Source organism: Dunckerocampus dactyliophorus, chromosome 7 (assembly GCF_027744805.1).
Source record: "Dunckerocampus dactyliophorus isolate RoL2022-P2 chromosome 7, RoL_Ddac_1.1, whole genome shotgun sequence".
NCBI classification, from domain to species: domain Eukaryota; kingdom Metazoa; phylum Chordata; class Actinopteri; order Syngnathiformes; family Syngnathidae; genus Dunckerocampus; species Dunckerocampus dactyliophorus.
In genome coordinates, this window is record NC_072825.1 from 30,323,419 (window position 1) to 30,350,008 (window position 26,590).

General features: G+C 43.7%; 1 protein-coding gene across 5 annotated transcripts; it reads left to right on the plus strand.

Annotated features, from left to right (window-relative positions):
* The first annotated feature begins 139 nt into the window (after positions 1 to 139).
* On the plus strand, positions 140 to 26,583 carry LOC129185527 (meiotic recombination protein REC8 homolog). 5 transcript variants are annotated; one of them, XM_054782717.1, is made up of 17 exons: positions 140 to 395; positions 1,372 to 1,502; positions 1,875 to 2,017; positions 2,318 to 2,393; positions 2,459 to 2,573; positions 3,699 to 3,768; positions 5,511 to 5,578; positions 9,741 to 9,834; positions 9,925 to 10,030; positions 10,102 to 10,261; positions 17,809 to 18,013; positions 20,672 to 20,832; positions 20,930 to 20,972; positions 24,687 to 24,765; positions 24,848 to 24,919; positions 24,994 to 25,103; positions 25,894 to 26,578. In XM_054782717.1, the coding sequence occupies exons 2-17, from the start codon at positions 1,423 to 1,425 to the stop codon at positions 25,995 to 25,997; spliced, it is 1,686 nt and encodes a 561-aa protein (XP_054638692.1). In that variant the 5' UTR covers positions 140 to 395; positions 1,372 to 1,422; the 3' UTR covers positions 25,998 to 26,578. The 5 variants fall into 5 exon arrangements, with proteins under 5 accessions (XP_054638692.1, XP_054638689.1, XP_054638693.1 ...); XM_054782714.1 differs by having other exon boundaries at positions 1,434 to 1,502; positions 25,894 to 26,567; XM_054782716.1 differs by having other exon boundaries at positions 141 to 395; positions 1,434 to 1,502; positions 9,756 to 9,834; positions 25,894 to 26,561.
* The last annotated feature ends 7 nt before the right edge of the window (positions 26,584 to 26,590 follow it).

Here is a 26,590-nt window from a genome sequence, read left to right on the forward strand (position 1 = left end):
TTAAACTACAAGAAATGTAACATTTTACATCTGGAGGGAAACGTTATTTGTAAACCTGACATTTACTCTATAAATTATGTCATCATTTTTTAAATATATCTTAACATATAACCTTTGTTGTTAAAGAAATGGTGTTATGCTTTTATGTTGCTCATAAAATTCTCTGATGGCTATTTCGTACATTTTGCTAGTTTTCTCCTGGTCAGAGGGACCAATCAGAGAGCCTGATACTTAAACTTTTTTTTCCTTTTTGAAGCTTTCCCCTCACAAAAATATAACTTTTCACCGTCGGAAGGAAGTTTTACCGTTTTGATTCACTTTCTGGAACATTTGACCAAGATGTTTTACTACCCGGTTGTTTTACGGCGACATACTGGATGTTTCTCAACGATTTGGTGAGTAAAAGAAGAGTGGCCATGTTTATTCATTATTTTAAAAAGTTAGCTAGCTATTGAGTAGTGACTAATCAATTGTTTTTAATTAATCTACCATAAAGTATTTTTAATATCAGACGAAAAACTTCACTAGCATGTATTTATGAGCTAATGCAACCTAATACGTTAATATATGTATAATTGTGGGACTGTAATTATATTGCTATCACCATAATCATAATCGCGAATGCACGTGGTTTATTTTAATATAGATCTGCTGTATTTTGGGTATAAATGTATTTGTGTGATCATATGTGTGTTTTAAGCTCTATTTTTGAGACTTGACCTTATTTAATATGTTGGTGCGCACAGGCATAGATGAAAAAATGCGGGTAACTGCACAGTAGAGGTGATCGGATCATCCACATATTGATAGTATCTATAAAAGGATAGCAACAGTATCGGATTGATACTAACATGACATTTTTAAAACTTGTTCATATTGGTACATACAACAAATTAGAGGTAAAATCACATAATCATTCAACGTTTAAAAAAAAGCCCTCAAACATAAGTTGTTGGTATCTGCGATAGTAGCCTAGTAGTTATTTGGTATTGGATCGACATCGAGATTTTTAGTATCGCCCAGCCCTGTTTTAAAGTGGATGGCGAGGTGAAACGTTACACTGCTGCCCTGTCATTCACTGCTGAGTTTGAAGTTGTTTAAAACAATGCCTCATTTCAGTCAAAACCAGTTTCTAGGGTGTGAAAACTGCACCAGACGTCGTTTACGAGACATAATGTAACATAGAAAATAACTTGAATATTCATGAATCACGTCATTTGAGTGATATGCTCTGCAATACACGAGCCAACAGTAGGTACACCTGAGATCCAATACAAGATCTATTTTACTTACCTATATCACCATGTGTGATGATGGTAATTTCTTTTCGTTTGTGTTGATGAAACTGCAGTTTACCAAGTTCTCCTTTAGGTGGAGCAATTTTACTGCAAGAGCTAACGGAGCAAGCTGTTTCCCCTCTTGATGTACCGTAGGCTGGTGGCCACTGGGGGCATCAGGGTCCCTCGCCGGGAGTTCCTGAAAGTCAACGTTAAACGCACCTGGTACGTTCCTTCTTGATCTACCGTAAGACAACTCCTCTTTTCAAGACCCCTGTTTGGAAAAATGTTTTAAAGACAAAACAAAAAGGCAAAATCCGTGAATGAGCTTGAAAACCTCACTAAGCTTAAGAACATTTACGTGGTATTAGATCGAAACCAAAATCTGCTGTATGGCCCACCTATAACTAACAACCCTTGAGACTTTTTTTCCAGCGCATCTCTGTGTGCTCTGTGTGTTTGACACCACCTGAATCGCTAGACCCTCCGTATAAGACTACCTGTCTGAGGTTTTAGGTTTTCTAGGGACAAGTCTTATATTGCGATACTTCCTGTAGCCTACCCACTCTTGTCAATATGCCGGTGTTGCCCTCACAGTGATGACATCATGGACTACTTGCTGGAGCAGGTCCCGCCTCCTCATCCCAGCCTTCCGCGCCCTCGCTTCTCCCTCTACCTGTCCTCCCAGCTGCAGTATGGCATCATCCTGGTCTTCCACCGCCAGTGTGCCATTCTTCTGGGTAAGCAACCATATACAGTGGTGTGACAAAGTGTTTGCCCCTTCCTGATTTCTTATTTTCTTGCATGTTTGTCACACTTAAATGTTTCAGATCATCAAACTAATTTTAATATTAGTCAATGACAACACAACTGAACACAAAATGCAGGCCATGTAGCTTTGATTTTATTCTCCCTTAATAATAAAAAGTTTCATTTAAAAACTGCATTTTGTGTTCAGTTGTGTTGTCAACACCTTTTCACCCCACTGTACACACCTTGCAGAACCTTCCTGTCCTCTAACTTGCTCTTATCCTCCTCAGAGGAGCTTCAGTCCTTCCTGAGTCAGCTGTTGAAGCAGAGGAAATCCCGACAGCTCGACATGGACGACCAGGGCAGGTAAGTGTGAATGCTCCTGATCCTATACAAAAAATTCCCATGGAGTAACTTAAGTGTCGTCCTAGACAAGTTTTGCTCCTCCCGGATGCTCTGTCTCACCTGGAGGACGCAGAAGGAGCGCCTGATCCGTTATTTGGTGTGATGGATGACAGACCGGCGAGTGTCACCGCACTTATGGAGGTACGTTCATGATAGTTGTAAGTGTTTATATGCAGTATGTGTCTACCCATGAAATAGCACAAAATGCTAGTATGCATGCATGCTAACAGCTAGCATGATAGCGCAATGTACCGGGAAGGCTAAATGTCCCGAACAAGTGCTCTGACCATTTTTTTTGTAGTTATATACACAAATGCTGAAAATGGTCCTATCTCACAATATTAAAGAATTCTTTAAAAAATTCCAGGATCCAAACCGCCTAAAATGTAATCAGTTCTTCCGTATCCCATTTCTGACAATTCCTGAAAATTTCATCCAAATCCATTCAGGACTTTTCAAGTTATTTTGAACACAAACAGACCAACAAACCAACCAATAAACACCGGCAAAAACATAACCCCTGAGCTGCTGTACTTGGCTTCAGTAATTACCACGCTTCTGCTTGGACAATAAACACGACGACATCTGTTCAACTTTGACAGAAAAAACAGCCACAGCTTACACGCTGACGCTGGGAAGACCAAGGTATGTTGCATTGCAAGGTGTGTGTAACGAACTTAAACATGCACGTCCAAAAATGCCTTGCACACCCCCACTTCCGTATTACTGTATTATCAATCATAGTAGCCATGCCACAGTTCACAGTCTGATTGGCTTCTGGCGGCCCCGTTCTCACCATACTGCTTTTCTCCAAATGAGATATCTCGTCACACCCCTAGTAGCTATACATTTTATACTTGAAATGTGTTTAATACAGTAAGTGTGTGAAGCATATTTAGTGCCTGAACCTGGATTGTGGCGCGAGTGAGCAATGGCAATTGAAGAGAGAAGGGAAGGGTTCTGGAGCTAAAACCAGGCACTTTTTTTGCAAACGTTGATGCAAAATTGGAGGAAAATGTGGACGTCAAGCTAGCAGCAGAATTTGGAGGAGTTTGGCAGTAACAACTACTCATGTTTTTTACCTTTAGCTTTGTGGTCCCCGAAGGTAACTCCTGCGAAAAGCGGGGATTTAATGTGATGGGAAAAGTTGTAGCCTCGCCCACTGTGCTGAAAGCATCCTGACAGCAGCGGTCATCTGCAGTAACATGCGTCTAAGGTATTCATGGAATGATTTCAATTGTGTCGTTTTTTTTTTTCTCCTCTCAGATGGCAGAGGCTCACCTGCAAAGGGCATCTCCTCACGAACTGACACCACGCCCCTTGGCCGCACCAAAAGGCAATAATAACAATAATACATCTTATTCTTATTACATTTTATAACTGTATATCCTATATCTTATTAAGTTTTAACCTGGGTTAGCCAAGTCCCCAACCCATGTCCTGACCATAGAACGACAACATCATAAATCATAAAATCTCCTACTCGCAGCAGCAGCACAAAAAGGCCAGGATGTGCGCTGAACCCAAATATAATTAAGCAACATGATTAGAGGAAGTGATTCAAGCAATTTAAGTAATTCCATCCACTCTGTCTTTAGGTGGATCAGGGGTGTCCAAACGTTTTTCCCTGTGAGAGCAACATAGTGAAAAATGAAAGGCTGCAGGGGCCGCATTGATATTTTGTGGATCGGCCACCAATTGGTATCGGACGACTTGCGTAAAAAAACACGTAATCGGCATATGCCGATAAATGCCTTTTAAAAGCCCATCACAACAACCGATCGCTGCGCGGCGCCAACGTGATGATTCATGTCAACAAAAACGTGACATGAACGTGCATGTGTGCTGTGTCACGTAGCGTTGCCAACACTAGAGAATCAACACTAGTCTGCAAAACCTCCAATGGTTTCAATTTGACAGCTTGACACAGACTACACCAATCCATGCCAGCAAACCTTTTGGTGTTTTACTTCTCTTGCATATTTCTTTACACGCTTTGTCTAGCTGTCCGCAGCTAGCCAGCTAGAATCATCCGCCTAGCTTCTCGTCTACGTACTCCAAAGTGACTTTTTACCACGGTGAAATTTTGTTTTTTAAACAAACAAGCAATGCGGTTAGTTTGGAGCTCGTTTTTGCCCCACGGGGAAGTGACTATCACGTTCATGGGGTATGTACTAACTTTTTCAACAGTCACTGAACAACTTTATCTTAAAAGACTATTTGTGTGTGTTTGTTTAATGAACATAAAGACAATGCGCCCAAAAGTGTATTTGTTAATAATTACCGTATTTTCCAGAGTATAAGTCACACTTTTTTTCATGGTTTGGCTGGCTCTGCCACTTATACTCCGGAGCGCCTTACATATGTTGCCAGAAGAAGGCGTTAAAAAGGCGCTTCATGCTGGAAAAGCCTCCAATGTGGCTGAATGACAACAATTGTGCAAAATTCCTCCTCAGCGCTGTTAGAGACTCATTGCAAGTTATCACAAACGCTTGATTGTAGTTGTTGCTGCACTTTTTCACACAGGACCATGTAGCTTTGGATTTTTTTCTCCCTTAATAATGAAATGTTTTAATCTAAAAACTGCATAAATTGTTACTTTTTCTCATATTTATTCTTGTAAAATTACAACTTTTTCTTGTTAGATTGCAACTTTTTTTCTCTAAATGGTTACACTTTATTCTTGTAAAATTGCTGCGTTTTCTTTTAGTTTTCTTGTTAAATTATATTTTTAGAATTTGCCGTGGGCCAATAAAAAAAAAAACATCCCCAGGCCGCACTTTGGACACCTCTGATGTAGACGCTGCAGTCTTAATGGTCAATGCAGGTTGCCATGGTGACAAGCAAACCAACCTTGTGGCAGTCAAAATCCTGTGTTCAAACCTGAAGTGACCTTGTTAGGCAGCGATCCATGTTTCAAGGCTCGGCGGTAAAAGTGCGTTCACATTACAAGATTACACATTACAAGAAGTTGCCAACGTAAGTGACAGATTGCTGTGGTTTGCTGATGCTGCGTGGTCTCCTGCAGATGTTCTTTTCATTAAGCAATGCCACTGTTTTCTTCTTGTCATCTACCAGGAATCACTGCATCACCAGAAACAATCACCCTGAGAGAGACGGAGCTGGGCACCGCCCCTGCCGCACAGGTACGAAGCACATTTACTGGTCTCAACACTAGTTACACCTGCACAAGGGGCTCTGTCCCTCTGCCCTTACCTCCTCTTACCCTGCAGGTAAAAAAGAACTTGTGGTACCACTATGGATAGATACTTGTGTTAATTTCAGCCTCCTCAGCCAGGCACCATGCTGATGGTGTGTTTGGGCTTCTTATCATGTTCGAACATGTTGGAATTCATGTTTCCCCTCCATGAACCGCATCTCGTCAGTAGCGGCAGCACTCACACGGCCCCAGACCATGACACTGCCACCACCATGCTTGACTGTTATCAAGAGGCATTTCTACTTTGTACGGCGGACCCCATTTATGTCAGCAACACGTCTATGTTGACATAAAACTTGAGAGCCAAAGGTGTCATTTCGAAGAAAAGTGGATCTGTTTACGTCAACACTGTTATGTCACCTCTCTCTTGACCACACAGGCTGGATGACAAGAGGGTTCACTCTGCATCTGTCTGGTGTGCGTTGGTTCTATAGTGGAGTGAATGGAGAGAATGAACCCTCCTCTCATTCATTCAGCCTCTTTGTACCAGTAGGTGGAGGCGTGGCTGCTAGTGAGTTGATACACAGGGGCCAGGTTAGCATCATGAGCAATATTTCAGTTTTAAACAAAATTAACAAGGTGAGTGTATGAACACTGAAACCGATATGTGGCATTTGCCGGAAAGTAGTGACGACGAAGAAGGGGATAGGGCATCTCAAACACAACCATCCTGTCCTGTTTTCCCATTCATTTTCTATGCTGCTTATCCTCATTAGGGTCACGAGCCTATCCCAGCTGACTATGGGCGACTTTGGACTGTTCGCTAGCCAGGGCACATATAGACAAACAACCATTCACTCTCACTTTCTTACCTTTGGACAATTGAGAGTCGCCAATTAACCGAACATGCATGTTTTTGGAATGCGGGAGGAAACCGGAGTACCCGGAGAAAACCCACAAGAACATGCAAACTCCAGACAGAGATGCCCAAGCGGAGATTCGAACTTCCCGATCTCCTGACTGTGGCCAACATGCTGACCACTCGGTCACCGTGTGGCCCTCCAAAAACTACCGCTGGAGGTGCAGCAGGGCCTTCACCCGACAGTCAAGCGCTTACTGAGATGTTTGGTTGGCAAAGTAAATATAAACAACAGCGAAAAATGGTGCACGCTCACAGACAGCGTCGTTCGCTACATGTTAAGCCTCCTGTTAAGGAATAATACACAATGTTTGTCAATTATTCAAGTGCAATTTTCTTTAGAGAGACTTGATATTCCATTTTATTTATTAATTGTTATGTGTGCTTTTTATTGGAGTGTTTTTTTTTTTTCATAACAGACAGGGTCTATTCAGTGATTTTTATCTAAGTGCAATTTTTGCTAAAAGGGACACAGTTATTTTAACTGTTTTTTTTTGTCTTTTTTGTTTGTTTAATTTATTATGTTGTTTAATTTATTTTATGTAAAAGCTCTTGACATTCCAATTACAATGTTAAGTACTCTTAAAGTACTTAAAGAAATTAAAGTTTATTGCTTTTGATATGATGTACAGTGTTCCCTCTTTTATCGCGGAGGATAGCTTCCCAAAGTAGCCAGCAATAAGTGAAATCCACGAAGTAGCAATTATTATGCATGTTTTAAGGCTGTAAAACCCCCTCACCATACACTTTATTCACAAGCATTAACGTTTTATCACATTTTTCTCTTGTTTAAACACTCAAAGTTCAAATTTTGTTTTCATTTTAATGCTTAATCTACTAGGTTGGACACAATAAATTATTAGGTAACTCATGCGTATCCACTGTTCTGACCGTGCCTCGTCTGGCACTGTTCAGCTGTAGTGTTTTTGTATCCTTGTTAAACATATTGCTCCGGCCGTCATCATCTTCCTCGTCCTACTCCTTGAACCCAAGATTCATTTAGCTGGTTAGCTTCTTCTTCTATAGTTTATTGGCGGTTAGCAAGCAGTTCACACAGCCAATCAGGACGCAGAGCACAATGGACGGGTTCTCCCTTGGCCAATAGGGACTGTTGTGGCTCTATATTTAGCGACTATTCTGTTACGATCTGGTTTGGCTGTCGGAGGCTTGACCCCCGGTATGCAGAGAGGAGGCGGTGGAGTGAAAATAAAATTATTTTAATTGCACAGGTGCAGAGATAAACAAAAGGCGACAGAGGAAAAGGCTCTGTGAATACAGGGTTTCAGGTAGTCTGGGTGCCAGACGTTCCAAAAGTCAGAGAAGTCCAGGGCGTGTGGAGGGAGGATCGGTGAAGTGTCGCCGGGCTTGCCCACCCCCCACCACGGGACGAACGGCAAAGCCGGACCGGCATCCCCACCGCCAGCGTGTCAGGGGGCGACGGTGCAGCCGGCGAAAGTGGCAGATGCAGTGGCGGAGTGGGAGGCCAGTGGAGCGGCCGGGTCTGGGTGACAGCTTGCTCTCGAGCCGCGGCGGACGAAGGCTTGCTCTCGGCCGGAGGAGGAGGAACCGCGGAGGACGACGGCTTGCTCTCGGCCGGAGGAGGAGTCGCGGAGGACGAAGGCTTGCTCTCGGCCGGAGGAGGAGGAGGAGCCGTGGCGGAAGAGGGCTTACTCTCGGCCGAGGAAAAAGTTGCGGCGGAATCCGGAGGCAGCTGTGGGGCTGGGAAGGCACAGCCGACCATAGCCCCACCCTCAAGGGACGGATCCCAGACGTCTCTAGAAGGGTGGAGAAGGGGCTGAAGGCGACAGAGGAAAAGGCTCTCTGAATACAGGGTTTCAGGTAGTCCAATTAAGTGCCTTTCAGGTGACAGTACCAATACGGAGAGGAGGAACAATGGCAACATCAACAATGAACCAGCGCCGCACGTGCGACGGTGCTGGCCTTTTAACAGCCACTAGTAATTGTCCGCAGCTGCGCGGCAACCAGGAGTAAAGCGGCTGCTGCTTCCTCCCAGCAGGAAGTACAGCCCGCCAAAATAAGAGCGCAACACAGGAGGCGCTCGCTCCTGCCCTGCGGAACGTGACATATTGCCTATTGTGGGTTCCTAATATGCTCGTACAGGCACATAAACATGAGACGAGGTGAAGCTGCAACTCAACTCAACTTCAACCCTCATATGAGTATACAACACCCTCTTCTGGTAGCAGTAGTAAATACTAAAACGGACCCATTAAACACCACTAATACACCACAAGGACGTAGAGCACAATGCGTTTTCATACCCTGTTAAAAACAATATGCAAAATTGCATTTTAAAAAAACTGCAAATTTGCAAAAGGTGAACTGCGATGTAGTGAGAGAACACTGTACTCGCATTATTATGCCATATAATTAATGAAAAAATGGTCTCCAAAAATTTTGTCAATCATATCGATTATCCACAATAAATTCTGTAGGACAACTATCCTTCCATTCTTTTTCTATGCGGCTTATCCCAATTAGGGAGGACAATTATCATCCAGCAAAATGTATTATCGTGACCGGCCTAGTCATAATCAATGAAAGCTGCCAAAGCAGCAGGAAAGGAACTGCCTCTTCCAAGCTTCAGTATAGGACAAAATGTCCTTCCTTCTTTTGTGGTAGTCTCTTCAGCCGTTCATCCCCCCTTCTGCAACTATCAAAATGACCCCACTTGCATAAATGGATGAGAGTCATGTAAAAAAAAACTGCCATAGGTTAAGATATTCTTTAGTAGATATCTCTGGGGAATGTCAAGTAAATGCGCAAGTAATGACGAGTTTTGTTTACAACAGCCACTTATGTTGATGTGAGTGAGCCAATTCGTGGGATGTCGACTTAAACGGGTTCCACCGCGCTCACTTGTGTTGCCCGCGACACATTGCTAGACAGTCATGGCTGTGTGTTGCGGTATATTCAGTGGGTAGTAAATCTATACTGATGTACAAGCTGTACACTGGCTACTCAAAAGTATATCCAACTTTCATTTTTGTCGTCTTATCCCTTCCAGTGAGATTCTATATGTGTCTTTTGTTTACGTTACTGTAGGTCGCATTGCTAACTCTGTTGCTAACCAAAACAGCAGCACCTACAGAAGCATATGTACATTCGCTGATGGTTTAACATGGGGACCATGTACGGCCCAAAGCTAGTTTTTCTTTATTGATCCCAAAGCTTCTCTGTGGGTAAGTTTGGACGTGTTAAAACACAGCTTCCTCGTTGGCAGTTTGAAGGTCCAGACCTAGCAGGCGACGTTGCAACTACACTCGAACTGCTGATGGCCCAACCCGACGACTTCCTGGGGGGTGAGCTACCTTTCCTCCATGACAGGAGACACTCAAAAAGATGTTACACTGACTTCTTGTCTGTTGTTTCTTTTTCTTTTGTAAATACAGATATGGACAGACGTGGGGTGGCTCCTGCAGAAGCAGAGGTGGAGCGAGAGAGGGCACCACCGAGGGGGCGAGAGATGGACAGAGAGCCAACACAACCCACTTTTGAGTAAAGCCAAAAGCTTGATCACGAGGGGACACACGCACACACTCATACATTGACCACTGATCTTGGTTTAGATTGCAGCCAATGACAGCTTCCAGCCAGGATGCCACCTTGCTCTCACAGGACGAACCCAGAGGAATACCTCCACCCATTGAAGATGAGCTGACCCCAGTAGTCTCCACCCCTGTCCTGTCCCCAATGGCAACAACTGCAGCCAGAAGTGCCAAGACCGAGGTAGGAACCCGAGGGGCACCAGCCATAGTTGGAACTTCTCTACTGTGAACGTAAACTACCATTGTACTCAGGTTCACAGTGACTGAACACAGTTGCTGTTTTAACAATGCTATAAACCAGGGAAGGGCCCTATGAAAAGCCAGTGAGCACCAGCAAAGAAGTGGCTATTAAGTTTGGCTTAATTTCATGAAAAAAGAGCAGTTGGCTGAGTGCAACATTTGCAACACAATGATATCATGCAAAGTAGGGTGCACGATCAACATGATTAATGTTCACACATTCATGGTGTAACGATAACAAGAGTACCTCGTCTTTGATGCACTATGTCGGACTTCCGTATAGCAGTCAGAATCAGGAAAGTCAAGCAGTAAATGATGTCTGTCCCGTGCCAATGTCATCCAAGGTTTCAGGATGCTAGCTGATGTGGAAGTTCGGTGTAAATACAGGAGGGAGCTACGGCTACGTCTTGTGCAAGGGATCTTCTCAACCCACACAACACACTTCCTGCCTTCAGAAACTTCATAAAATTTATATTCAAGTTGAATACTTAGATATTTATATACTGGTTGAAAATAGCTGTGTAAGAAATTCATAATAAAGTTGATAAAAAAGTTAATATCATTCAACAATTCATGGACATTTCATCCAAAAACAATTCTGGTTAGCAGCCTCGTTTAAACCATGCAAACCTTTATGACCCTTCCTCTAAAAAGCATCCGAATCGAGAATTGTTAGGAACAAAACGAGGAATCAGAAGCGGAGTTGTTCAAATTCAAATGATGCCCAACCCAATTTATTATCTTAGGTGTTTGCACTACCGTGTTTGTCAAAGATGACAGAATAAAAGTTGCATGCTGTGGTGTCATACTTCGCAGAGAAAAGTGGGATAGTGTGTGCGTGTGTGTGTGGGTGTGTGTGTGTGTGTGTGTGTGTGTGTGTGTGTGTGGGTGTTTGAAAGTAAAGTACAGTAGTACCTTGCATAACATAAACCTCCTTTTACATAAATTCCACTGAACATAAAGAGTTTATGTAAGTTTTTGCATCGTATTACAGAAGAAAGTCCATATAACATAAAGCGTCAAGTCAGTGCAAGTCTTTTTTTTTTCAATCAACTTTATGAATGCCTCAAGTCGGTGCAAGTTCAGACAAACACTTGGTGACGCCTTCTGACGCATCACGCTGTCATTGGCTGATTTTCGGGGCACCACTTCTACTCTCATCTCATTGGTTGATTTTCGGGGGAACCGCCTCCACTCTCATCTCATTGGCTGATTATCGGGGCACCGCCTACGCTATCATCTCATTGACTGAGTTATACAGCACGTACGTGAGTTTGTGTGAGAGACAGGCTTGTCCCTTCAAACTCCTTCCTCTTCGTAGTCCCCCTGAAACTAACTTAAACAATTAAGTTAAGTTACAAATTATAAAGTTTTGCACACAGCATTATCGTGTAGTGCGTGTGCGTTTGTCTGTGAGACCAGCTGACTCTTAGACTCTTTGAGTCGCGTTTCGACTCAGGCTAGTCCTCCTCCTCCTTCCTGCCTCCACTTGTGCTCCTGATCAAGACATCTCGTGAACGGTAGGATTGTTTTTGTTTTTCAGTTTTATTCATTTACAGTAATCTTATTTATTACCTTATTTTATATTGGAATGTTACTCTACTATGTTTATGCTAACGTTTTCTTATATTTTCACACCATATTTGGTGGACTTTGAATATTTTGAAGTGCCAAAGGGGTGAGTTTGGGAAGATCTTGGAACGAATTAGGCTATTTACATGTATTTTACGTTTCGTATAACATAAAAACCCTATAACATAAAGATTCTCGGAACGGATTGTTTACATTGTAGGGGCGTCTACTGTATACTGTAAGCTATATCTTGACGGCATTACAGTATATGGGCACAGTCCTAGTTCTATAAATGACTGACTCCTCTCCAGCACTCTATTTTTTTTGTAAGTTGTCAATATTTATTTTTCTAACCCCTCGTTTTCATTTTACTTTGGTGTTTTTGCAAACCTTTTATTGTAATGTTAGTCACAATTATATATTTTTTGATGATTTGCTTGAAGAGAATATTTGAGTGATGGATAGCTTACTTACTTGTTGTACATCAGGGGTCACCAACGTTTTTCCTTGTGAGAGCTACTTTTACTAAATGAAAATGGCCAAGAGCTACTCATTTTTGTAACATTTATTTTCAGAGCTTATTTTAAACCCAAACAAAGCGAATATGCTTGTTTTACCAGAACATGAACAAAATGCTGGTGTCCACAACTCACATTTTGTATTTCAGAATGCATTTCTTTCTACTGTTCTTTCATTATTAACTGAAAACCTGAATGAAAAGCAGGCTTGCGGGCACCTCATGTGGTTGTGGGGGACTACCTGGTGCCCGCGGGCACCATGTTGGTGACCCCTGTTGTACATAATGTTTGTTTTTCATTCATTGAGATCCTTTTTGTGTTGAACTGTTAAAAAACAATGTATAAAAACCAAAATGTACATAAAGCAAAGCTCCTTCCTAAGGAGTTCCTTCTTATCATGGTGGAGTTTGCGTGTCCCAATGATCCTAGCAGCTAAGTTGTCGAGGGCTTTTATGCCCCTGATAGGGTTACCCATGACAAACAGGTCCTGGGGCAGGGACCAGACAAAGAGTGGCTCAACAGACCCCAATGAAGAGACACAACGTTGGACCAAGATTTCCCTCACTGGGTCACCGGGAGCCAGGCCTGGAGGTGGGGCATGATGGCAAGCGAGCGAGCGTCTGGTGGCCGGGCCCGCACCCCTGGGGTCCGGCCGAGCATAGCATGAACAGGCTCCCATGAGCTTACCTCTTGTGGGAGGGCTCAAAGGGGTCGGGTGCAGAGTGAGCTGGGTGGCGGCTGAAGGCGAGAGCCTTGGCCGTCCGATCCTCATTTGCAGAAGCTAGCTCTTGGCACATGGAATGTCACCTCTCTGGTGGTGAAGGAGCCTGAGCTGGTGCATGAGGTGGAGAAGTCTTGGCTAGATATTGTAGGACTCACCTTGATGCATGGCAAGGGCTCTGGAACCAGTCCTCTTGAGAGGGGTTGGTCTTTATTCCACTCTGGCATTGCCAGCAGTGAGAGGTGACGGGCAGATGTGGCAATTCTTGTTGCTCAGGGCCTGTACGGTGGACTTTAACCCGGTGAACGGGAGGGTAGTTTCCTGTCCAGACTGTTCTTTGTGCTTATGTGCCGAACAGAAGTTCAGAATATCCTCGTTCTGCTGGGGGACTTTGCCGCTCACATTGGCAACGACAGTGAGACCTGGAGAGGCGTGATTGGGATGAACGCCCCCCCTGATGTGAACCCGAGCGGTGTTTTGTTATTGGACTTTTGTGCTTGTGCTAGATTGTCCATAACAAACACCATATTCAAGCATAAATGTGTCCACGTGCATCTGGCACCAGGACACTCTGGGCTGCAGTTCAATGATTGACTTTGTGGTCATGTCGTCAGACTTGCGGCCACATGTTTTGGACACTCGGGTAAAGAGAGGGGCGGCGCTGTCAACTGATCGTTACCTGGTGGTGAGTTGGCTCCAATGGTGGGGGAGGATGCCGTTCAGACCTGGCAGGCCCAAACGTATTGTAAGGGTCTGTCCTCTGTCAGAAGGAGTTTCAATTCCCACCTCTGGGAGAGCTTTGACTATGTTCCGAGGGAAGCTGTGGGCATTGAGTCCAAGTGGGCCATGTTTCGTGCCTCCATTGTCAGGGCGGCGAATCGGTGTGGCCGTAAGGTGGTTGATGTCTGTCGTGGTAGTAATGCCAGAACCCGTTGGTGGACACCAGTGGTGAGAGATTCCGTCAAACTGAAGAAGGAATCCTATCGGGCCTTTTTGGCCCATGAGACTCTGGAGGAAGCTGACGGTTACCGGCAGGCCACGCAGTCTGCGGTCACTGAGGCAAAAACTCGGACGTAGGTGGAATTCAGAGATGCCTTGGAGAACGGCCTCAAGGACATCCTAGACCACCGTCTGAGGAGGAGGAAGCAGTGCATGGTCAACACCGTGTATGGTGGGGATGGTATGCTGCTGATCTCGACTCCAGATGTTGTGGACTAGTGGAAGGAATACTTTTAAGACCTCAATCCCACCAACACCGACGTTTTCCAATAAAGAAGCAGCGCCTAGGGACTCCGCGGTGTGGCCCCGGGGGTGGATGAGATCCGCCAGGAGTTCATTAAGGCCCTACGTGCTGTGGGCGTGTCTTGGTTTAGACGACTCTGCAGAGTCACGTGGACATTGGGGGATTCTGGTTGGTGGCTGCAGGATTGGGTCTCTGCTTTTTGCAGATGATGTGGTCCTGCTGGCTTCATCGAGCCCTGACCTTCAACTCTGACTGGATCAGTTCGCCATCGAGTGTGAAGTCGCTGGGATGACAATCAGCACCTCCAAGTCTGAGTCCATGGTTCTCGCTCGGAAAAACGGTGAAGTGCCATCTCCGGGTCGGGGATGTGATCTTGCCCCAAGTGGAGGAGTTGAAGTACCTCTGGGTCTTGTGCACGAGTGAGGGAAGGATGAATGCGTGATCGACAGCCGTATTGGTGCGGTGTCTGCAGGGAAGTCGAGTCAGCATTGGTCTGTTGTGGTGAAGAGGGAGCTAAGCCGAAAGGCAAAGCTCTCAATTTACCGGTCGATCTACGTTCCTACCCTCACCAATGGTCATGAGCTTTGGGGAGTGCCTGAAAGGACAAGATTGTGGGTACAAGCGGCTGAAATGAGTTTTCTCCATAGGGTGGCTGGCTCTCACCTTAGCAATAAGGTGAGAGTCATCAGGGTGAAGCTTGGAGTACAACTGCTGCTCCTCCAAATTAAGAGGAGCCAGATGAGGTGGCTCAGGCATCTGACATCTGGTCACGATGCCTCCCGGACGCCTCCCTGGGGAGGTGTTCAGGGCACGTCCGACTGGTTGCAGGCCTCGGGAAGACCCAGGACACATTGCAAAGGCTATGTCTCTCAACTGGCCAGGGAACGCCACCGGGAGGAGCTGGACGAAGTAGCTGGGGAGAGGGAAGTCTGGGCTTCCCTGCTTAGGCTGCTGCCCGTGCGACCCAACCTCAGATAAGCAGAAGGAGATGGATGGATGGATGGATGGATGGATGGATGGATGGATGGATGGATGGATGGATGGATGGATGGATAAAGCAAACATTCTCTAGTCTCATGTTGATAGGTGTATTCAACATGATCCTTCAAAGGTACACTTGTTATTGACACAACCTTTTTTCTATCTGCAATTAATTGCTATTAATTATGAGTTAACTATGGACCCCATGGAATTAATTACGATTAAATATTTTAACCAGATTAAATATTTTTGATTGACAGTCCAAGTATAAACCTTAACCATTATTTCAAGTTTGAAAAACCTCACTGTTTTGGCCTTGGTTTCCTCTTGTCGTTGTTGTTCTCTCTCAGATACTTTTTCAAGATTCAAGAGAGAGTTTTTTTATCGTCATATGCACTGTAAAACAGGCAGTTCTGCTATGCAATGAAATTCTTGTTCTGTTCATTCTCCCAAAAAAAGAAAGAAAAACACAAGAAAATGAATAAGAACATCTGAAACATAAATACCAATAAATTAAGCAACAACAGAAGATACATTAATACAAATAAATACATAAATAAATAAATATATAGTGCTATGAGTGTGTGAGTGCTTCGTTGAGAAGCCTGATGGCCTGTGGGTAAAAGCTGTTAGCCAGCCTTGTGGTCCTGGACTTCAAACTCCTGTAGCGTCTGCCTGACGGTAGGAGTGTGAATAATGAGTGTTGTGGATGTGTGCTGTCCTTGATGAGGTTGTGTGTTCTTCGTAGGACTCTAGTTTTATAAATGTCTTGCAGTGAGGGGAGGGCTGCCCCAACAATGTTCTGTGAGGTCTTGATCACCCGCTGGAGTGCCTTCCTATCTCGTGTTGTACAGTTACCGAACCAAACAGTGATAGAGGCTGTAAGGACACTTTCCATAGTGCATCTGTAGAAGAAACTCAGGATTTTTGTTGTTCTATCAGATTCTTTTTGTTGTTCTCAGATTCTGTCGTAAAAAGCAAGTAAAAGTCTAGAATGCCAATTTGTTGCATTTTACTTTTCCGTACTGGAATTGCAGCTTTTGAATTGTCCTGGAGTGCTGTGTGGTGTAGCAGAGGGTTATGCCAATGTGCTTTTCTGGTGTGCTGCCTTCAGCTGCAGGAATGACACATATGCATAATTGATGCGATACAACAATTAACTCCATTGTAAATTAGAGCAGTCTATCAATTAAAATATTTAATTGTGATTAATCACATTTCACCCATAGTTAACTCATAATTAATCACACATAGAAAAAAGTGTTTATCTATAATACATATGGATGTAAATCTCTTTGTGATAAACGATTTGATACGCAACTATGATAACTACATCAAATTTTATGTAAAGGGATATCAATTTTGGAAATATGGGCCATTATTTTATTAACTATGTATTTTATTAACTATGTGTGTTAATAAAATACTATAGTTCAGTTCCACATGTGAAAATTGTAAATAGTTCATGGTCTTATATTTGTAAATAAATTCTTATTTTTATGTAAAATGTTGTTTACGTTGGTATAGTTTTTTAGATATTTGAGCTGTCACAAAAGCAAAAATAGTTATGTTAAAGTGAAAGTTATGCTTGGTTTTCTGACTTTTTTAGTCGGGAACTGATATTTTCCTGAAACTTACCTATGTTCTAGTGCTGATTACTAAAGAACGGAAAAAGCTAGAAACTTTCTGATTTAAGATAAGAGTCTAATGTGTCTTTTGGTAGGTTCCATGTTTATATAACCACAGAACACAATATTCTGTGTGCCTTGAAAGACCAGTCTAAATGGTGTAAAATGGCCGCTACTGAAGGGGTGTCTTTTGAAAAATGGCTGAGATTGAATGATTTAAGGAGAACTGGGACACCACTTGATTCTCGTGAGCATGCAAAACCAAGGGGCAATGGCTGAGATAAAGGGTGTAACTGGGATTCAGCCTAAGTCTTGTCACACTGGCCTTATTTTAAAAACAAAAACAATTCAAAATTAATGAATTGTATGTGTCAAATGTAATCGACTGTTACATTGTTAAAATGGCATTTTACAGTGTAAATAACTTGTAAGGATGCAAAAATTTCAAGCTCATGACTTCGGACTTGGACTTGCACGTTTTTGATGACTTGAGATTGAAGACTTGCAGAACAGACTTGCGCCCACCTCTGCCCATGTGTTAATATGTCACATCAAAGCACTTTCTAACTTGCAGTCATTGTTTTGATGTCTTTTACATGGGAATGACTATGTTATACTGTGATGTGTTAACAAAGTTCTCTTTGGCGTTTCAGCTCGGTGTCACCATCTCACAGCTTTGACCTTTCAAAGGGAATTCTTATTGGTTCACTGCTAAGTTTTATGGCGCTTAATGGCAGCAGCGTTAGAAATCCTTCATATGTATGTACATATCTATTAGTGTCTGATTAGTACTATGTTGCACTTAGGATATTCTTCCAATTCCAGGCTGCACCCCTCTCAGGGGTCAGGGTGCCAAAGCGGAGGAGCAGCAGGCAGCTGATTTTCTTCGACCCGGAGACGCAGATCTCCCAGGAGACCATGCAGAGGCAGATCAGGGACCCTCTGATGGAGACCAAGGCCCCGACGCTCCTCCCGCCTTTGTCGCAGAGGAGGAAATCTGCTGGAGAGCTACTTGGTGCTCCTTGTAATGGTCAGTATGACACTACTCTGTTCTGAGCTCTGTTCTTTGAACCCCTTAGCGTTCGGAGGGCCCACTATATTGTCATGGCTTTTACACCGCCTGCTATTTGTGTGCCTTGGCATATGACATTGGAAAGCTTATTTTTCTGAGATTCAACGGCATTATACCGCTAGGTTACAATTATAAGACAAATGTTAAGACTTGGGCTGCACGGTGGTCTAGTGGTTAGCATGATGGCCAACACAGTCACAGTCTGGAGATCGGGAAGACATGGGTTTGATTGTCCCTTGGGCGTTTCTGTGTGGAGTTTGCATGTTCTCCCCGTACGTATGTTTTCTCCGGGTACTCCGGCTTCCTCCCACATTCCAAAATTAGGTTAGGTTAATTGGCGACTCTAAATTGTCCATAGGTATGAATGTTATTGTGAATGATTGTTTGTCTATATGTGCCCTGCCATTGGCTGGCGATTGGCTGGCTATACCCTGCCTGTCACCCAAAGTCAGCTGGGATAGACTCCAGCATACCCCCACGACCCTATAAAGAGGAGAAGCGGTATAGAAAATGGATGGATGGATGGATGTTAAGACTAGTCGCAAGCATAGCCTTGAAAGAAACCCCCTTTCAAAGTCTCACAGTATTCTGACAACACATGTAAGTCCTGTTATGTTGACAGTGGGCCCGTCCTGGGATTTCACCCGCCGTCCCGAGCTCTTTGTGAATCGTGTATATGTTTGTGAAGATTTACTGTTGTCTTTATTTTCTAAACAAACATGACAAGATACGGTGTCAGGAAGCCATGGAGTTGTGTTTGCATGGAGTTACTGAAGACTTAGACCAATTGTGACTAAGGGTCTCCAAATGTTAAAAACTATGCAAGGCTCCATGGTGTTGGCCGCACAGTCAGAAGATTTTTTTCTCCAGGTGCTCCAGTTTCCATAAAAAAAATATGCATGTTGGGCTAATTGGATACTCTAAACTGTCAATATCCAGGGTGGCAGTGGCTCAGGAGGTAGAGCAGGTCATCCAGAGATCAGATGCTGCCCACACTTGTGTATGAATGTGAATGAATGTTTGGCAAATTGACAGCCATGTTTCTGTCAGACTACCCCAAAAGAGAGAAAATGAACATGGCTGAAGGCGGAGGAGAAGCGGACACTGTAGACAAAGAAAGTGTTGGTAAACGTTGAAGTTTGATGGAGCATATGTAGTCCAGGCATGTGGAGTACCTGAGGCACTCAACAATATATTAGCCTCACAATCCGCTACATAACCAGCGACTGGACTTTGAAGTCGTCCTGTCTCCAGACAAGTTTTTTTCCGGAGGAACACACAGGTGAAAACTTGGCAAGTGAATTGAAGGAGCTTCTCCAGGAATGGGACTTAGATGAGAAGAAACAAGTGTGTGTAACTACTGCCAGTGGATCTAATGTTGTGAAAGCAGCTACCCTCAACAACTGGAATAGACTGGCTTGCTTTGGACACTCGCTCCACAGTCCCATAGGTAAACTTACTTTTAATTTAATTACATGCTTTAAGGTTTGTAGCTTTTTGTACAAGACTCCGCTGAATTGAATTGTATAGTCATGTCGTGATACAGCCCAAAAATATGCTATAATAATATACATGCTAAGGTCCATATCGCCACCAATAGTGTGTGACTGAGGAGTGAATGAATAATGGGTTCACTTCATTGTGAAGCGCTTTGGGTGCCTTGAAAAGTATTATAAAAATGTAATCCATTATTATTATTATTATTATTATTATTATTATTATTATTATTATATGTGTGAATGTGGGTTTGTGCTCTGCCATTGGGTGGTGACCAGTACCCTGCCTCTTACCCGAAGTCAGCTAGGCTAGACTCCAGCTCACCCGTGACTCTAATGAGGACAAGCGGCGCAGAAGACAGATGGATAAAAACATGCTGTGGGCCGCACATTTCCCCCAGGCCACACTCTGGACAAGCGTTTAAGTGTAAGAAGAAGATAACCACTGTAAAATGTAAAAACAGCAATACACTTTGCCTTCACGTTGATAACAAGTCACTGCTTTGAATTGACATAACTTGGTGGGGAATTAATCTGAGCCAGAGTGTCTTGCAAAGTCAAAGATAAAGCACATTTCTTTCAACCATTTGAGGCATATTTTTGCTGAAAATGTCTTAATTATGATTTGTGCAACCTCAGGGGGCACTGCGCTAAAACAATACCACTGTGTATTTTGTGGCAACCATGTCATCATGTGATGAAGAATGCAATAGAAAGTAATGACTGGGAGCTTTTTTTCTTTACGTTGAAACCCTCTGAGGTGATGCTCATGGTTCACATTTTTACACAGAGACAATTCAACATGTCAAACATGTCTCAGCAACTCCTGACTTGTGTGCTTGACATGTATGTTGACACTTCCAATAGCTGGTGTTTCAAGTGTTCTGCATTTGTTTGAACTGAAGAGTTTGCGCCTCACGTACCCAGAGCATGCTGCCACAGTTTGTATCCTATTGAAGTTCATACAATATTGCATTTGAATAGTCTTCACTCCGATTCTTGTCTTTCCTCGCTCCTCTCCCGTCCTGACAGACCTGCTGCTCTTTCAAAGCTGACCTCAGTAACCTTTACAAAAATAAACCACTGAGCTATTTCTCCCCCCCACTCCCCCCGCTTCCAGTCCTGCCCGAAGAGCTGCTGTCGCTATGGAAACAGGCCGCCACCATCACACCCGTCGCTGCCACTGAGCTACGTCCCAGAGAGGGAGGAGCCGAGTCCAGTGATTCTGAGCGCGATCGAGAGCGCGAGCTGTTGGCAGAGAAGGAATTGCCAAGGCCTGAGGTACGCCCCATGGGGGTTTGAGAGGAGGTGGGGGTGGGGGGTGGTCCTGCCTTATTTGGAGGACAAGAATGATGATAAGTTATGTCTGTATTTGCAGGTCCCCACAGGTGCAGCAGAATTGGACATGATTGATATTTCAGGTATCGATATTAGACTCTCTGGGACAAACTTACAGTATTTGTAACAGGGTCAATTGTTAAATTGTTGTCAGCTTTGGTGGTGTGCCGCTCTACGGGGGGAAAGGTGTGTGTCGGTTTGGTCAGGGGAGGCCTTCAGGAATGAAAACAACCAGGTGCAACGTCTGCAAACTGCAGGTGGAAATGATAGTTTATGATAACATGCACCATAACGAATAATATACAGTGCATCCCCACATATTCGCCATTCAGCATTTGCTACTCTGCAAATTGCCATATTTTTGGTCAATATTTTCAGTATTATTTGCACATTTGTTTATTTTATTGTTATTTATGTACAGTTGTCCCTCGCCACTTCGCAGTTTGAACATCACTCGCTCACTCTGTTAGATAGATGATACTTTATTCATCTCCTCAAATGGTACACGCCGATGGTCTGCCTGCTGGGCATTTCTGCCTGACCCACCTCCACCAGTGCCTTTTATGCAGGTGTGACACCTATGGGCCTAAGCGGGTCATCAACTGGGGACCACCAGTCATCGATGTTTCGCTCCTTTAACCCCAGTACATCTCCTGGTGGTGGAGCGATGGTAGAGATCTCTCCCTACCACCCCCTGCCACAGGCAGAAGCTGCCTTTCTCCGCCTCCTCGGCCAGTTCTTTGATGGCTTGCCGATGCAAGAGAAAATCACATTTTGCAAACGTTGATCCGAAATCAGAGGGGAAAGACATTGTCAAGCAAGCAGGAGGTTATGGAGGGGTGGGGGAGTGAGACGTGTGTCCAAAATTAAATGGCTGTATCAATTATGGCGAGAAGCCGTGGTTCACGGGTATATTGGAAGAAAACCTGTTATTTATGTAAATGATGATGGCTATACATCCAATATAAAGACGCTGGCTTCCCTATTATGATGTTTTGATTATGTTTGATCCATCCATCCATCATTAACTGCTTATCCGAGATGAAGTCGTGGAGGCAGCAACCTAAGCAGGGAAGCCCAGATTTCCCTCTCTTTGGCTACTTCATCCAGCTCCTCCTGGTGGATCCTGAGGCGTTCTCAGGCCAGTTGAGAGACATGGTCTCTCCAACGTGTCCTGGATCTTCCCCAGGCCTCCTACATGTTGAGGCGTGTCCTGAACACCTCCCCAGGGAGGCATCCGGGAGGCATTCTGACCAGATGCCCGAGCCGCCTCATCTGGCTCCTTTCAATGCGGAGGAGCAGCAGTTCTCTTCTGAGTTCCTCCCGGATAACAGTGCTTCTCACCTTATCTCTAAGGGAGAGCCCTGCCACCCTACGGAGAAATTTTGGCCGCTTGTACCCACGATCTTGTCCTTTTGGTCACTACCCAAAGCTCACGACCATTTTTAAGTATGTTGTAACAGTGGCCGTTTTGTAAGTGTGGCCCGTGGCTGTTTTTTTTATTGGCCCGCGGCACAATGTAGAAATACAGTGAAACCAAAAAAACAACAAAAATACAGCAAAAAGCCAGAATGTGAAAACTGAAATGTTGATACTGATAATTAATAATTACACAAAGCTTTGTCCTGAAATAAGTAAGAATTTTCTTAGATTTTTTACAAAATTGAAAAAAATTAGGGCTGTCCGATATTGGCTTTTTTGCCGATATTCAATATACTGATATTGTCCAGGTCTAGTGGTTAGCACGTTGGCCAACACAGTAACAGCTTGGAGATCGGGAAGACCTGGGTTCGATTCTCCCCTGGGCATTTCTGTGTGGAGTTTGCATGTTCTCCCCGTGGGTTTTCTCCGGGTACTCCGGGTACTTCCTCCAAAAACATGCAGGTGAGGTTAATTGACGACACCATAGGTATGAATGTGAGTGTGAATGGTTGTCTATATGTGCCCTGCGATTGGCTGGCGACCAGTCCAGGGTGTACCCCGCCCAAAGTCAGCTGGGATAGGCTCCAGCATGCCCCCCGCGACCCTAATGAGGAAGAAGCGGTATAGAAAATGGATGGATGATATTGTCCAACTCTGAAAATCCGATTTCGATATCAGCCGATACCAATACTGCCAATCACATATCTCCTGTCATGGAATGAACACGTATCTGTCGTGGAACTAATCGATACAGCATCAGCAGTTAGCTTCTCCATGTGGCTGTAAGCAACATCTCACATCAGCAAACTACCGCGTCTGCCTGCTGCCATTTCTGCATTTTTTTTACATTCCCACTACCCCATAGACGTATGAATGAATGAACTGTGCACAGGATTACAGTGTTTTCCACAAATGATGCTGCCAAATCATGCAGTCGGTGGGCCAAGTACGATCAAAGGTCTTACTTGTGAAATGTTATTCCCTGGGATTTAAAGGGTCATTATAGGGAAAAAGACTCACTAGAAAAATATATCTAAAAATATCAAAGTTGCCCCCTGCATCTTTTGATCTTTCAGTATGCAGCCCTCTGTGAGAAACGTTTGGACCCCCCTGCCCCCTGCTGAGAAAAATGTGCCGGCTCCGTCACTCGTTTGCTCCACTTTTGAGAGAACGCTTGCTTACATGACGTCTTGAAGGAAAAGCCTCCTTCCTCATGGACAAAATATTACAACTAACCCTCCCCGTGTACACGCCCACCACCCAGGGAGGATGGCTTGGTACATTTTTGTTTGTTTTTTTAAGGCAGGCTTTGACACATTTTAAAATAAAGTCTGGAGCTCTGCCAACCTTCTGTCAGTCAGCTACAGATGTGAGAGCTGTAAGTTTGATCATTTTGTTTTTCTTCAGCGAATATGCTAACCTAGCATGATGTTGCTCTTAACTCATTCAATCCCAGCCATTTTTTAAAATCCAACCCCTTCATCAGCAGCCATTTTAGACGATTTGGACTGATCTTTCAAGGCACACAGATTATTGTGTTCTATGGCTATATAAACAGGAAAGAAAAAGTTTGCTTCTACCTTTTTCCGTTCTTTAGTAATTAACAGTAGAACATAGGTAGGATTCAGGAAAATATCAGTTCCCAACTAAAAAAGGAAGAAAACCAGCTTTTTATGAAAAGATACATTTCAAAACATTCACTTTGACACAAATATTTTGCTTTTGTGACAGCTCAAATATCTAAACAACTATACCACCACATAACCAACACAAAAAAGGGTTGTTTTACATCGAAATAACAATTTATTTACAAATATAACACCATCAACTATTTGTAGTTTTCACATTTGGAACTAAAGTGCATGCATTAGAATTTCCCTACAATGTGTAACCTTCTGCACGCTACATACACTCCTCCACGCTCTCGCACATCCTCCTTGCTGCCGAGCATGTTCATACATGTGAAAGAGCCATCTTATCAAATGCACTTGTGACACCTTGTGGCCGTTCTTATGGCTTAAAATTACATGAAAAGTTAATACCTCTTTTATTGTGCACTTGCATCATCGCCTCTTTTTGCCTCTCGTGCAAAAAAGTAAAAGACTTTGGGAGTGAGTGTCAGAGTTTAAAAAAATTTTTAAGTACGTGTTTGGTATAGATGAGTTCAAATGTGAGTGTAATGTTAGCACTTTAGCTCTCATGGTGATTCTAATCTTCGAGAGAAAATGAACAGCAGGTTGTTATAAAAAGTAGAGTATGTTTTCATTGCTTGTTTCATCCAGTGTTGACATTATGTACTGTGTGTGTGTGTGTGTGTGTGTGTGTGTGTGTGTGTGCGTGGGTCTGTGTGTATGTGCACGTGTGCATGTTTCAAGGCCCTGGTTCGCTGGAGGTGTCCGCCCAGCAGGAGGTCTCTCGAGAGGTCTCCCCCGTGTACCCAGCAGACCAAGATGTGTGAGTATGAAGCAGATAGATGTGTGAAAATGCATACTGTACGAAGACACACTCAAGTTAAAGCACTGATGTGTCCTGCCAGGTCCAAATCTATCTCCACTCTGCCGGACATACCCGAGGTGGAGGAGCTGGGGAGAGCATCAAAGTCTGTTGGGTAAAGAGTCATGGCCCGCCTCTTAAAGCTGTGCTGTGTGGGAACAACAGTGTGCACATGTTTGGCATGTCCAGGTTGTTGTCAAGGCTGGAGGAGCGGCAGGAGCGTGCAACTCTTTTTCACACTCTCCTGCCTCTGGAGGCCGACCGCAGAACTGTCAGCAACGTTTTTCAAAAGCTGCTTGGTAAGACACCTAAAAGAAAGACTAGCGAATATAACGCAATAACAAGCCGTATTATTGTGGTGTACAACTTGAGCTGTTGATGTTGTTGCCAAGAGCATAATGAATATTTTTGTGGCATTATTATGTTTGTAGAGGCAGATTTTTTCTGATGAAGTTTATGTTTTATGTGTTATTGTGTTGTGTTAGATTGAATTGGATGAGGACAGGTGTACCTAATGATATGGCCGGTGAGTCTTAAGTGGTAATGCTTTCTAGACGTAATGATATATTTCAGGCCCGTATAAACAAAGAAAAGAAGACATAATAATAATATTAAAAAAAAACAAAACATTGAAACACAAAATAGAGGTTACAAACAGGAAGTGAGGTCAAGCAACCAAATCATAACACCTTCGTGGTAATTGTTTAATTTTATTTGAACATGCAAACCAGTTACAATGGAAAACATCACATATTAGAATTAGCAGTTCCACATGTCCAAAAGGAGTAGGAAGAAGCAAAGCTTATTTAATCCTACCCCCGTCCGTTTCACATCTGTTGGTGTACATTTATTCACTTCCTGTGTTTCATATGTGGTCTTTTTAACACATAGAAAAAAATGAAAAGGTAATGTAACAATGTGGTGATATAACTGTCAGGGCCACAATCCTAATAAATAATCATATATAATATCCAGTATAATAACTAAATAAATAGATGGAAATCTACTTTACTTATTAAGCCTCTAGAGGGCGCTGCAATCTGCACAAATTAGCTTTGAAGGCTGACAGTATTTTTGTGTGTGTTGTAGGTCTTCTGTCATCCAGGAAGCTGTGCGTGGAGCAGGACACGCCTTATGGGGACATCTTGATCACTCCTGGTCCCAACTTTGAGGAGGAGTCCCTGTTGCTGTGAAACTAAACATTCACTGTTTAGTTGCGAAAGTTTTACTCCTGTTTTTAAGTTTTTAACTTCTCATTGATGGTTCACTCTGTTGCTGTTTTATTCCTGCTGTTAAGCGACTTCTCCCATTTGTGTTAGCATCGGATTGAAATAAGATGTTTACGTGGACTGACTGTAGCCTTTAAATCAACATTTTGCCTCGCAAGTGTTCAGTTTTGTTGTTATATGTAACCGCAGCATCCTTTCATGTGGAACGTGACCTTCCAAATAAACGGCCTGTAAAGAGAGCATGCGCCGCGTGTTTGGGCTGTGCGGGCTATGTCGAGAAGGACAGGTGTGGCAAAACACATAGGCGAGGTTAAGGAGGTGCTAGGGGGAAAGTGAAGTGAAACTGGATCTGCCACATCTTGATTCTTACTCCACTCTGAAGGGGTGGTGGGGGGTTGCCACTGAAGTTTATTATTAGTCTTAGCTCCGTCCCGGTTTCTCCTCTCACTTTTGCCCTTCGTTTCTTGTCTTGGGCTGCCTTCTTGGCTTGATTTGCCATTCACCCGTTTTGCCCGGCCTTCACTTTTGGTTTGCTCTGACAACACTCCAGGCTATTT

Bases quoted from the DNA above. Each gene is read 5' to 3' on its own strand.
- LOC129185527 (XM_054782714.1), top strand. From the start codon at position 340: ATGTTTTACTACCCGGTTGTTTTACGGCGACATACTGGATGTTTCTCA. The intron at 2,394-2,458 runs GTAAGTGTGAAT...GTGTCGTCCTAG, and splicing joins GACATGGACGACCAGGGCAG to ACAAGTTTTGCTCCTCCCGG. The intron at 5,579-9,740 runs GTACGAAGCACA...GTTAAAACACAG, and splicing joins GCACCGCCCCTGCCGCACAG to CTTCCTCGTTGGCAGTTTGA.